Source organism: Mesoplodon bidens, assembly GCF_964165515.1.
Source record: "Mesoplodon bidens genome assembly, chromosome: 7".
Classification (NCBI taxonomy): domain Eukaryota; kingdom Metazoa; phylum Chordata; class Mammalia; order Artiodactyla; family Ziphiidae; genus Mesoplodon; species Mesoplodon bidens.
In genome coordinates this window covers 111413709-111427870 of record NC_138164.1, presented here as the reverse complement: position 1 = coordinate 111427870, position 14162 = coordinate 111413709, and the positions used below count along the sequence as shown (strand labels likewise).

The 14162-nt window shown below is 44.2% G+C and overlaps 1 protein-coding gene across 3 annotated transcripts in view; it reads left to right on the top strand.

Annotated features, from left to right (window-relative positions):
- Nucleotides 1-14162, top strand: part of CHKA (choline kinase alpha) — a 61938-nt gene that overhangs the window by 23394 nt on the left and 24382 nt on the right. Inside the window, exons 2-4 of one of the 3 annotated variants that reach the window (XM_081238594.1) lie at nucleotides 1720-1831; nucleotides 11623-11652; nucleotides 12600-12653. In XM_081238594.1, coding sequence (XP_081094720.1) covers nucleotides 1720-1831; nucleotides 11623-11652; nucleotides 12600-12653 — 196 coding nt within the window. The remainder of the gene's footprint in view (nucleotides 1-1719; nucleotides 1832-11622; nucleotides 11653-12599; nucleotides 12654-14162) is intronic. The other 2 variants (XM_081238595.1, XM_081238596.1) reach the window with 2 other exon arrangements.

The window sequence follows — 14162 nt, the reverse complement described above, 5'->3', positions numbered from 1 at the left end:
GCAGCTGATAAAGGAGGTTTGTCATCAGCAGAGTCCCGGCCCAGCATCACAGCAGAACTGGAGTGGGAATTTGGAGCCCAGAGGCAGTAGCTTAGCACTGACCCACGACTGTCTCCTCGGTCCACACAGCAGGATGGATGGGGAAGAGGGGGCAAGTGCGTGAGCATGTCTGACGTTGCTTCCCCAAAGGCCACAGACACACTTCCTTGACATTTTATTTGCCAGCACTTGGTCGCACAGGCCCGGCCAGCTGTAGAGGCAGCTGGTAAATAGAGTCCTGACGCAAGGCACGTTGCTGCCTGAGCACAGCCCAGGTTCTCTAACCCAGGAGGGTGGGGAGTGTCCGCCACAGGGGTGGAACTTTGAGCATTTTTGTGGCACCGTTAACGCAGCAACGTTAACAACCTCCAGATAAAAGGTTCTCCCTGTTATCTTTCTTCCTCACACAAAGTGAACTCTGTCTTTTGGACCATTTTTTGACGGTGCTTGTCACTGCGTGCTCAGGATCCCTGTCTGACTGGGCGTGTGATGAGGCAATTTAGGTTTGTATTTAGCCTCACTTTGGGGAACGTAGCTTCGCTAAGACTGTCAGTGGATAGAACAGGGAAAGAGGCTGCTGGCTTCTGTGATTGGGGGATGTCGTTCTAGGAAGCTGTGGACCACCTTGCTGATAACTTTTTCTCCACAAGTTGCGCCTATACTGCTGTGTGATATTGATGCCTCTGACAGGCAGGTATAGACTCAGGGTTTGCTGAAGCATCTGGTTCAGACATTGTCCCATGATTTTGAATTCTGTCTTACAGTTTTATGTCTGCCTTCTTCATTAGAGCAGAAGTTTCTCAAGGGCAGGGACCAGAGCCTGTTCCAGTGTTGTGTTACCCGAGCTTCCAGTGTGGTGCTTTGCTTATGTAATAGTTCCCTGCAGTTTACTGACTGGCTATGAATAGGATTTGGGGACTCTGAAGTCTACTACAGATGAGGTGCCTCTGGTCTCGAATTCCTAACTATACAGTATTTTGTGTTCAATTAACTCCAATCCCTGCATTAACTAACCACCCTCTGCACCTAATCATTTCCAACCCAGGCAGGTGATTTGTCCCCAAGGCTATGCTTTCCGGTTTAAACGTCCCCTGTGACTTGTTGCTTGTCTTTGGTAGTCACAGTAGAAGGTTTAGGGTATTGAGAGCTCTGAGAGCTCCAGTAATTGTTAATGTTGCAAATTTTTTGAAAAGGCTGTTAGGCAAACCTGGTTGAGAAGGGGTGGATCTTTCCACTTCAAGTGGAAAGTCCTGTAGGAGATGGTTTAAGTATTGCCCCGAGAGTTTAACCTGGCAGTGATGGGTATATGATGGGAATTTGGGGTCATACATGAATGTGGGCTGGAAGGGAGGCATCCGGGATTTCCCCCCATTCCCAGGGCTGAAGAGGAGGGTCTCCTCGCTCCTTGTCACTCTCTGAGGCAGATGCCACATGCAATTATAAAAACTCCCCCCATCGCTGTCCTAGAAGAACAGATCCGGAATTTGCCTGTTTTTACTGTGACTCGTGGAATTGATCTGAGAACTGCGGAGTTAATCATTTACGTTGCTAGTATCCTGAGAGATTAAATGAAGACTTAGATGAGGACAGTTCTTGTGGGATGGAACCTGACTTCTCATCCACAAGCGATTTAGCTTGCTTTCAAAATACAGATACTTACGGTCCTCTTGTTTCTGACAGAGGTGGCCTCAGTAACATGCTGTTCCAGTGCTCCTTACCCGACACTCTGGCCACCGTTGGTGACGAGCCTCGGAAGGTGCTCCTGCGGCTGTATGGTGCGATTCTAAAGATGGTGAGTTCCTCGGCTGCTTGGGGATGGGAGGGGCCTGGTCACAGTTCTAATCCTCTTTCCTAATTACCTGGGAAGAGACTTAAAATATGTTAGTGGTGTTGTAAGAGCTACTTAAATATATTGCTTTTGCTTTAACTGGGCTGCACAACTTGGTTTTTTGTTTATATTCTAAGTAAATTCTGTCTTTACTTACTATTTGTTAGTACAAATACGTCCAGCTTTATATCCAGAGGAAGTACAATGTTGGTTAAATCTTTAATAGTGCTGGATAATGCTTGGATTTTCCACACATTGAAATTTTCAGCTCAGACTTAAGTTGTAAAATTCGAATGTGGGGAAAGCATCATCAAAAAGGGTTTACAGGATAGTCCCAGTGGAAAAGTATGAGCTCAGTGAAGCCGAATTTATTAACTACCTCCCATTGAGATCTCTTTAGAGCTTTGAATTTGTTAGATTCCTCATCTTTCTAAATTTTTATATTACTTAAATAATTGAATCTTTCAGTTAAAGTACCTTATTTGTTGAATTGTCTTAACCAGTTATAGGATATCCCAAATATCTGGATTTAAAAAATAAAACTATACCATGAATTTATCATTTTACTGACCACACATATAAATGTGTATGTTTCTGTGGTAGAATTTTGATATCCATTTAAATCTTCCTTGGAAGGGCCCATTTTGATCTTCATGAACAGAGAATAGTTTTCTGACTCAATTTTTTTTTTTTTTTAAAGACTAGTCTCTTTCAGCTCAGTCTAAAAAGCAAGTCATGTCCATATCTGTGATGATTCGATTATATGTTTAGAAATATTAAAGTTAAAATTGGCACTCTGGATATTAACTCATTTTAAAAAATGGTCATCATGTGACTGAACCTTTTCATTGGATAATTTTCCCTTAACCCTGTCCAGCTGTGAGAGTGGTCAGGGTCTGAGGTTAGGAACAAGCTAGCGTGTCTGAGGAAACCCAAGGCCACTTTGGCATTAGGTTCACGTGCTGACTGACAGCCGACCCTGCCCCGCTGACTGACAGTGTACAGGCAGAACAGGGTCTGTGCTTACCATGCAGTCCAGTTTTTTATTTAATCAAGTTGCAGTTTCAGAGCAGTTCTTGAACTATACCCAATTAATGTCCTTTTGGGACTTTTAATGAAATCAACCTTCAGCCATTTTTTTCTCTGAGGACTTCCTGTAACAATTAAGTCCCATTTCTGCCCATTCGTTTTGTGTGCTTTCATTTAAGCAACACTTTAAAAATACTTTAATAACTAGCTGCTGGGATTGCATGCGATATGAGACTACTTAAATCTGATTTATGGAGCCTTTGTTTCTATTTCAACTTAAATAGGAGCGTTTTCAGTGTGCACGGTGAGCTCCTCCTAGGCCGAGGGCAGGCCCTGTGCCCTGAGAGCAGCAGAGCCCCGTGGAGGTGAAGGGATGCTCTGATGCATGCTGTCCAGGACGCCACTCACCAGCCACGTGTGGCCCTCATATGCCTGAAAAGTGGCAAGTGCAGCCAAGGAATGGAGTTTTAAATTTTACGTAATTTTACTTATTTAAATTGCAATGGTTACATGGAGCTGGTGGCTGCTGCATTGGCTGGCATGTGTGCCCTGTTAAGGACAGGTAACTTGGTAAGAGCCGGCTGCAATGTAGGCCGTGACCTTGCAGTTTTCTTTTCCCCTAATAAAGATTCACCATCGGTAGTTAATATTTTGTCCTTTTTGAAATTTTAGCAATCTAGAATTATTACCTGATAGTACTTAAGTGCAATAGCAATGTCTGGAAATAGAATTTGTTTGAACAGAATTCCATGTCCCTATTTATTTTTAAGGGGAAAAAAAGACTATTAGGTAACTCAGCAAAATAGAGAAGAATTGAAGCCACTTAAAGTGGCCTTAACTTTTACCAAACCAACGATCAGAGTATGTTTTACATGCAGTCAATGGGGGCGGAGGGGGCAGCACTCTGGATTTAGCTCCTCGATTCTATTTTTACCAGGCTGTTAGTTTCCATTCCTGAAACTGCATCTGCTGATGAAGAGTAGAAGCTGTGCTTGAAAGCACATGGGTAGAAAGGGAAGCAAGTAGCTCACGAGATGGATAATGAGCAAACGTCTGACAGTCTCACAACTGACTCTGACAACAAACTCATTTTTGTTAGAAAAAAGCTGTTTCTTTGCTTTATAGGTGGGACTCAGTGTTTTCAATATAATTACGCAGTTGATTGGGTCCCTAGTTCAAGTACACTTTTTTGTTGAAGTTTGAACTTGGTAAAACCATGAAACCTACAGCCTCAGGTATTTTTGGTTCCCAAGTTCTTTGGGGTTTGGCAGGGGCACCCGCTGCCAGTTAGAGTTTCGGACATTAATGGCCGTTTTAAACTGCTGGCCATTTGAATACTTTGGCAACATGAGGAGGGGAAGAAATTCAGGAACTCCGAACAGGAACTTCAGTTTAAGAGAGAAGGAAAGTAAGGGCCCGAGGCTAAGCAGTCAGTAAGACTCGAGGCCGGCGGCAGTGCCGCGCGCTTTACAAGTTGAGCTCTCACGGCATGGTGCCAGGGATTGCACCAAAAATGGCCAAAATTGATAGTAACTTGCCAGGATTTGCATTAATTAAGAGATGTGGCTGAGCAACTATGGAACCCAGATAATAAGTCACATTACTTTCATAAATGCATGGATTAAAGACAGAAATATCACGCAAATCAAATGTTACGCTTTCCTTATTTTTGACTCTACTTAGAGGAAAGCACACACGCACCCCCCCATACATGCATGTCCATTTGTACACATATAACTTGGTGTTTCCTAAATTGTCCATACGAACGCAGCCGTCATATCCTTCAAGGTGGAGTAGAATGAGCTCCTTCCCTGAAACATGTTAACTGATGACTGCACATAATGATAGACTTACGTATTTCCTCAGAACGTTTAGCTGTTTTGCTTAATTACATGGTAGACTGGGTTAGTTTAGTGTGTCCCTTCTTTCCCTTTCTCCTGCTCGTTCCAGCTTTGGAAGCTTTTGCCTCTGTGAGAATCACATATCATGTAGCAGTACTTTTTTGACTTACATTTACAATCATTTACAAGTAACTTGGTTTAAAATAACGAGATGCTTCTCGACTTTCTTGTTTTTCTTCATCTTGGTGTTGCGAGATGTCGGACTTCCCTTATTTCCATGGCAGCCCTGAAATGGCTGCTCTCTGGTGCAGTTCACTAAGGCTTAAGTAGCAGAAGGCCAAGTAAAACCTCCTGGTTGGGTTTAAGGCCCACAGTTCTGCCCCACAAACAGCTATCTCTGCCACCCCCCACCCCCATTTCTGTATAAGATGAGACATAAACAGGCTTCCCAGCTGTACCCTGGATGTTTTGTTTAGGATTGGTGTTAATTTTAGGGCGTATGGAAAGTCCTGTGTTGGACAAGGGGAAAAATGGGTCCTTTTGAGGATAAAACAAGGTAAGACACACACAGCTTCGAAAAACTGCCACACCACACGATATTATTTGCAGGAGATTATTAAACATAAAAATATTGGTGTGATCTTAAAACAATGAATGTCAGTAGAATTCAGTGTCTATTTCACATAGGCCAGCTTTAACTTTAATGACAAGGAGGTTATTCTCATTAGCTGCATAGACGATGGAAACCGAATTCAACTATAAAATTACCCGTGACTGAAGCAGGTAGGATAGCTCGGTAGAAGTTTTGAGAAGTACTGGTTTAGCCTTTGCCATTGCGGAAAGAGAGATAATTGCTAGAAGAGAGCTTGAAACGATAAAATTAGCTGTCAATGTAACTTGATTTTTTTCCTTTCTGGTACTGGGAAGGAACATGAGCTCTGCATCGTCCAGTAGCAGCCTTTTCCCAGAAGCAAGTTTGGCTGATTACAAATAACCAGTTTGCTTATTTATCATGAATTGTGGAAGACACAAATGTCAGTACGTATTGTTCTTTCAATGTAACCTGTGCCAGTTGGCGGAAGTCTCAGAGGGGGCTCTGCCCTGCCTCTTGTCAGAACAGCGACTGTGTCGAGCCAGTCCCTTCTCTGCATGAATAGAGAGATTTGGCCTCACCGTTTTGAGCGGTCTCACAGGCATGAACGTTTATAATACACCAACGATCTCTCGAGTGCTGTATGGGAAAATTTTGTTTTTGTTCTTTGAGTAGTAGAAGGCTAATATTAGTGTTTGTTGAAGTACTAACTATAATTAAATGAAAGGCATCAAGGCACAACGCAGATATGTATCAGTGACTCAAAAGAGTACCGTTTGGGACACGGTCTTTTTTGAATCCAGAAAACAAAATGTCTTCTTCCCTGTTTTCTCTTAACCCCAGTTTAATTAAAAATTCAGTCACGATAAATTGCAGAGCAGCCTACAGATAGCTGGCAGTAAACTCTTGGCTACTGAGAAGCTGCCTGCTTGCAGCACATCCCTCTGGAGCTGAGACGGCATGGCTGCCACTCCTCCATGCAGAGCCCGCTCCGTCCCGAGAGGCTGAGCACATGTCCCTGCTCACTGAACACGGTGCATTCGATTTTTTTTCTCATTGTATTAGGTCATCATGACCTAATTTACTCTGCTTTTAAAAACTCCCCTTGTATGTGTTGAGCATGGTGTAATTATACCTATTTCTAAGGCAGTCAAAACCTCCCTCTCAGAAGTGAAACATGTTTCTAGTATTGCGTGTTCCCATTTGGTCTAACCTCGTATTTCTTCCATTAATACTCTCCAAAGATAGTTGCCAAATTACAACCTACAGTGGTACCACCTTCCGTACCTGCTTTGGTGCCTTCTTTTGATAACTAAATAAACCCCAAACTCTTGTGTCTAATTTTGACATATGCAAAGTGTCTTTGTCTTGCTGGTCTTAAATGTTTGGGCTTTAGAGCATGAAGCCAATACAGATTTCTGGTCCCTGGAACGCTGGCGTGACCGCAGCCCGCCCTCTTGGGAAGGAATGTCTTTGTGCTGGGTGGCGTGAAGGGCGTTGGGGGCAATGTACCACTTTAGCTGTATGTGCATGTGTTCTCTGCTGCAGGCTTGTCCATGCGATCGTGCCTGGAGCACTCTGGTTTCCAGGTGACAGACACGATTCACGGTATAGTATGAGTCCTCTGAAGTTGGAGCATTCTCTACAGCTTTCATTTCTTTCTTTTAGTTCTTGGTTTCAAGAAATGTTTTTTAAAAACAAAGTTGTAATGCTTATGTTAAGTAGCACCAGCTACAGTTTGTGCTTGCTTAAAGAGGTACAGTAGTTAAGATTTCAGAATGTTGTATATATCACTTTGGGTTTTTTGTTTTTGGGGGGGTTTTTTTGGTCCAAAGCAGATCAGACCCTTTCTTCTGTTTCCTCAGTAGAAAATGACAAACATTTCGTAATTTTAGAAATGTATGGGCCTCAACTTGAAAATTCATGTGAAGTATTTAGCTGCTTCTTCCTTCATACCACTTTCAGCCTTAAGGAAATGCTGTGCACATATTGATATGGTGGTTAGAGTTAGAAACTTCCTTCTCTGTCCTAATCATTTAGTGTCCTTCTCCCCCACCCTGTGCCTTTATGAAGCTCAGCAGTGCTGATCTGATGTGGAAGGACACAGGCTGGAGAAGCGAAGGCGCTCTTCCTGGAAATGCGTTGCTTACACGTCAGCCCTTGGGGTGCTCGTGCCGAAGGAACTCAGAAGCCTTTGGAGTCTTGGGGCCTCAGGTTACCCTGGATCAGACCTCAATCTTGAGAAGGTCCTGAAAGGCGCCTTCTTTACCTGGACTTCCACTCACCTGTCTTTCTCCTAGTTCATGTCTGCCTAGAGCCTTTTAGACATTCTAGTCTCCTCTTGATGTTCGTCAAGGCATCCGAGTTTGTGAAGCTCAGCAGGGTCACATTGTCTTAGATTGGTCCTTGGGCAGATCGAACGTACTCTAGAAGAACGTTAGGAATCATTTGTCCAGTAAAACGTTAGGAATCATTTGTCTCTTTAAATTCTCGTAATCTATATGTGTTCACTAGGTAATCACATAAGCTATACTTTAAATCATTGCATTGTCATCTCACATTTTAACGTGTTCTATAAAATATTTTCAGAAAAGGCTGTAAGAAGCCATGAAAGCAGTAAATGCAGAATGTTTTCATAGAGATCAGGAAGCAGGAAGGTTAGGGTCCGTGATATTGAGAAGAAAACTTGAGAAGAACCACATGACTGCTGTGCATTCTAGGGAGTCAGGATTCTCACCCTCTCCTGCCCCAACTCTCCTGAGAGGTGGGACACAGCCCGATCGATCGTTTACAGGGATGGTGGCAGGTGTGGCCCCTCGTTGAGAACCTCTTCTCTCGTAGAGAGTCGACATGGTCAGATAACCAGGGTGGATCTTAGAATCTTCAGAGCCACAGGCAATATAGTCAGGAGGCCCGTGTCACTCCAGGGCCAGACGAGCATCACAGCTACTGAACATTCAGGCTAGTGCAGCCCATCCTGTTACTCTCAGGATAAACACTGATAGTCTGGAGTCCCTCGGGACTCAACTCAGGAGGTTAATCTCAGGTTAGTGGAGAGATGGATGATTTTCCTAGACCAGATCTTAGATGCCCTAGAAGTTGAGTCTAGCTAACATTTGGATTATTCTTTCTTAATCACTCATTTATAGATCCCAAAGCACTTTATCAAGGCTGCAACCAACTTACTCCTGTTTTAAAAGAGGCTTTATCTCCACACAGCCACACATACACAGACTAGGGAAAATGAAGATGCTGCTTTGTTTCATCTCACAAATGTGGTTTTATTAAAGTAGTTTAATCATAAAACTAGTTCCCTCAGCATTAGCAGACTCTTTTGTTAAGAACTGGCCAAGCGATGAGACTTTATTTGGCTTAAACAAATGTAAAGAAATAAACCTGTTATATTGTGGAATACCAGGTAACTTACTTTTTGCATAGTCTTCTTTAAAGTACAGAAACCTCTAAAAGCCTCTAAATGCGACTTTGCCAGAAAAGTAACATTTGAAACCTTGTACCAAATATATTTATTGTAAAAGTAACATATACTTTTAAACACTTTTTAAAGTATAGGCGTATGTAAAGTAATAAGTCAGAATCCTCTATGCTCTCATCTTACTGCCCTAGCTCAGGGGTCCCCAACCCCCGGGCTGCAACCGGGCCGCACAGCAGGAGGTGGGCCTTGCTGCCCCGCCCCCCCCCCCCCCCCCCGTCGCTCCCTGTCGCTCCCCGTCACTCACATTACGCCTGAACCATCCCTCCCACCCCCGGTCCGTGGAAAAATCATCTTCCGTGAAACTGGTCCCTGGTACCAAAGAGGTTGGGGACCGCTGGCCCTAGCTAATAGAGTTCAGGCTTTTAGGAAGTTAGTTAGGTTTTAAGTTTACAAGTGCTTGGCCAATCACAGGTCTGTTTCCTCTTTTGAACTCTTCTATAACTTTAAAACAAAATATCAGCCACACCCCCTTTATTATTGTTACCACTTTAGCCTATTTGCTACAGCACAGCTAATGAATACGTGGGTTATAGTGAATACTTGTAGATTCTCTTGAAAACCAAGCCCAAAATAGGAAGAAAAGAATGAGGAAGATGGGAGGAAGCCAGCGGCAGTATATTTTTATTACCATTGGCTGTCTTCTTTTTTTGTTTTTATGACATCTTTGTAGCATACGATTCACTTATTTATTTAAGTGTACCATTCAGTGGTTTTTAGTATATTCACAGAGTTGGGCGTTGTCTTAAGCATGTGGGATACATTCTGACTTCTTAGGTCTTGAAGTTTCAGCGTTTATTTTTAAAAACATTTTATTATGGAGAATTTCAGATGCACACAAAAGTAGACCAGAAGAGCATAATGAACCCCAGGTACCCAGTATCCATCTTTCTCTCTGACCAGCTTTCTTTAGTCTTTACCTTCATTCATTCTCCAGGGTTATTCCAGACATTGTACTATTTCTTCCATGACGGTTTCAGTCTGTACCTATATAAGCTGCTTTAAAAAAAACATGACTACATTAGTGTTCACATTAAAATTTTTAATAATTATTTAATATTAAATAACCAGTTAGTGTCCAAATTTCTAATGTTAAAATATTTTACCTTTATGTTATAACTTATTGAAAGCTAAGTTTTATTAATGTACAAGTTAGTTGGTGAAGAATTTGGAGTCATGTTAAATACTTGTACAATATGTTTTAATATCTGCATCAAATAAATTTGTGCCTCTGAAATAAAATCCCACAGATTCCAAGTTATACTTTACCTCCTTTCTTCCTGGACAGAACAGTCCTCTGACTCTTCTTTGGCCACTCTCTCTTGTTGGCTTGTCTCTGCAGGAGGCTGCTTCTCTCACCTTTCCGTGAAGATTCAGTCCACTTGGTTTGCGGTTTCCTGGTCTTGCCCTTCTTACCTACAGGATCGAGGGAACCTGAACATTCTGTACTGAGGAAACAGAACAGAGGGCTGGGTATGGCAGAAGTGCATCTTGCCTTCCTGATGGTGCTCTGGTGGGATAAGTAGTGCATTCACTTGGGGGTGGAATGGGGTGGGCAGGGGCGGGGAAATGATTAATAGAATTTGTTTCTACCTAACAGCGCTAATATGTTAAAAAGGAATGGCCTCGGAAGCAAGCCAATTTGTAACTTGGATGAGGTGACTTGCTGGCTTTGAGAGCACCATTAGACAAGGGAAAGGGAACTTCTGCTGGCTGAATAACCCCTTAACTGTATCTCCCTAAGAAGATACAGTTCAAGTAATAACAGCATAGGAATAACCATAGTCATCTAGAATTTTGTACAGGTCAAATCCCGTTACAACAAATTTCAGTAGGATATCCAAATTCCTTGTTTGTCTTTTCCTACAAAGTATCAAAATAAGAAAATATATATACATATATATATGCAGTATATCAGATTATAGACCTTTTTTTGTTCTTAACTGTCTTTGGGGAGAAAAAGCACAAGGATTTAATATTTGGGGGACATTTCAGCCCCATCGGGCATTCTGACTGACACTGTTGCCAGTTCCCCCACTACTGGGATCACAGATGTAGGTCTGCCCATCGCCCTTGGTGGCTCCTTGAGCTTCTCAGTGCAGGAGTGTTTATTTAGTTGTGGCAGCCACAAAGTGTAGTGAGCCACCAGGATTTGCTGGGGAGACCAACAGTAAAGAAAAGATGGAGTCCCTATTCACTAGGAGCTTGTAGGCCACTGGGGGGAGGGAGCAGCTAAGGTGTAGGTCTACGCCGGCCGCGGTGTGTTCAGGAGGGTGTTCTGGAGTTAAGGAAGGAGTGGCGCTTTCATGGTACCTAGATACTCCTCCCTAGGGTTTTTATCCCACCCTACGTCAGGCCATCAGCGAAAGTCTAAAAGTATTTCTGTAGTATTTTCATTTTGTAGCTTTCATTGTAACGGGATTTAACCTGTAGCATCTTTTCATCAGAGAAATGCAGATTACACAAATGAAAATATCATATATCCCCCATTTGTACTTTCTGTACTTTGTACAAAGTGTACTTAACTGTGTGTTAAAGGTATTATTGAGTATGTATAAGTGCAGATCTTTCGCAGATAACTTCATATGAATGTGGATATTTATTTTGTTTACTTTTACATCGAGTAAACTAGAACATGTACTGTTTATACAAAACATTAAACGTCTGTGGGATGTCATTTCCGTGTATGATGGATGGGAGCTGTCGCTTTAAACCGCTGAGGTGTTTTGAATGATGCTAGAGTAGCTGGTGGTGCTTAACGTGGCATTTTTTTCCCTGTCCACACTTTCTACCCTTGGTACAGGTGTTTTTGATAAAGCTGTGGAATGGAAAGGTATGTTTTTCATGGGATGTTCAAGAATCTTTTACCTTAACATATTTAAAGAGCTTCCTTTATGGGCTTCTGTGTCTGATGTAAGCAGACTTAGTTTAATTTTAACAAATAACATTTTTGTAGGGGCAATATTTGAGTATAAAATTTTGACAGGACACATATGAAGGTTTTTAAAGCACTTGGGGTGGGGGTTGCTTTTAAAAGATAAGATCTGCCATGAAGAAAGGATGTGGCCCGAGAGTTGCTTATGGTAGTTTGTGGTTGAGGTGTGTTATTGACTGAATCCTGGTTACCAATAATTTGCAATTTCATTGAGGAAAGTGATGAAAGTATCTCTCAATACCATTAACATACGAAATAAGTTTGGGCCTTTATTAAACCGGCACAGGCCTCTCTTGGGTGGAGGAAGACTCCACGCTGAGCCAGTGGTGCCCTGATGATCAGGCTCGGCCGCGCAGACCAGGTGCCGGGCTTCCTGCCCACACAGGGCACCCTCGTCCGCCCTGTGCTGACCTCGGCGGCCGCGAGCCCATGTGCGCCCCCTGCCCTTGCAGGACAGCACCCTCCTGGGGCTGGCGTTGCCTCAAAAGACCCACCTGGCTAAACGAGATAAGCCAGCCCAGCGCTTATCTTGAGGAGGCCTGATTGGGAGAGCAGCCTCCACTGACTTTCCTCCAGCAATGAAATTGTGAAAAGGTACTCGGGATGGTGGTGAGACTCACAGCTGTGTGGTCTCGACAGCACATCCCTTTTCTAGTAAAGAAATGAAGTGCTTCCTCAGGTGTTGGTCCTAGTGGGACACTGGTGGTGCATTTAGACTGCGCTGAGAAACCCTCGCTAAAGATCTGTGATGTTTTGTAAACCCTGACTGTTCTGATGGCTGCAGAGTTAGTGTCTGCACAGTGTTCCCCATCTCACTGGAAGTGTTTGCTTTTTCTCATTCGTAGCGGTCCTGTAATAAGGAGGGATCCGAACAAGCTCAGAAAGACAATGAATTTCAAGTAAGTAATTCAGTCCGTTCTGCATTTGTGTGAGGTGTGAGCTGGTGGTGGGCAGCCTTGCCCCCCTGCTCTGGCAGCGCCCCTTCCTGCCCTGGAGTCCTGCTGTGTGTCCCAGAGGAGGGGCTCTGGGGGTACTGGGAGCTGCCACAGTGAGACCCAACGAACAGTCTGTGTTCCATTTCCTGCTGAGGGTGTAGGGAGTGGACTTGGTGCCTTTAGGGTGATCTGAACAGCATTTGGGGTGCTAGGAGATGGCGGCTTGGGGTGACCTGCGTGCGTGATACTCTGACGTGGAGGTAGTCTGTCACTGCCCAGGTGTCTCCCCGGGGCAGGCAGGAGTGTTTTTCCCTCTGCATGGTACCCAGCTCCCGAAGGCTTCTTCCTAAAATACGGGATTTCACTCAGAAATGCGTATATTCAGAAGAGCTTGAGGTCAAGAGCACCTGCCCCCTCTTTGAGGCTCAGAGGTGGGGCGTCTGGAGTAGTGATCTCCACACTCCAGGGAGTGAAAAACTTTTGAGCACACTCCCCTGGTGTGTGGAGGTTTCTGTATAACGGGGGGAGTGTGTGGGTGTGCGTGTGTAGCATACACACCACGCACCCCGTAATATCGACACATGTAAATACACTGGTTTTACTAATTGCATACGAATTATTGAAGTGATCAAGAAATAGAAATGTAAAAGAGCTGAGATCATATAAAGGAATAAAAGCGCTGCTGTTTTTTCCTCGCGGTTCCGTGGAAGTTTTGCATGGGCCCTGCTCCGGAGACTGTGGTCTAGAGGATCTGGAATGTGTGCTCTCTGACTGAGAGACGCTGACTGAGAAGCTGTCAGTGGGAAGTGACTGACGTTCTGTCTTCAGCCTCCTGGGCCCCTTGTGTATAGCCTTTCGTCCTTCCTGGGAGTTGAAACTGTTGGGTCACTAGGACCTCCGTGACGCTAAATCTGAAGTGTGTTTCCAGCTCTCGTTTTATCTGGACTTCTTAGCAGTGAAGGTGGCCAGGACACAGGGACACGAAGTAAAGGCCCCGCGTTTCCTGCACCCCTCCTTGCCTCCTTTGTGGGCTCATTCTGCGGTTGTCCTAAGTACTCAGAGTCCCCAGGCCTGAGGCCCTATTTCCACCCCGCGCCTTACCAGGCCACCTGATCCAAAGCTGGTCCTTGCATTTCTCCTAGTGGCCAAGGGTCTGCAGCTCCTCCAGCCCACAGCCCTGCTTGGAGCTAACACTAGCTGCTCCCCGTCTCCTGGGGTGTCTAACCAGGTCCAAGACTGAACCCATACTCTCCACACCCCTCCAAACAGCAAAATCTAAATCCGGCCTTTCTGGGCAGGCCAGGAAGCAGGGAGTCACTTTCTGTACCCTTGTCCCGTCACCCCCGTGTCCCATCCACAAGTCTGTTGGTGGTTTTCCTTTGAACCGTATCTTGGGTCTGTCTGCTTTCTCTCTGTCTGGGCTGTGCACCTGCCTGGTCCAAGCTGCCACCAGCTCCTCCCTGGGCTTCCACC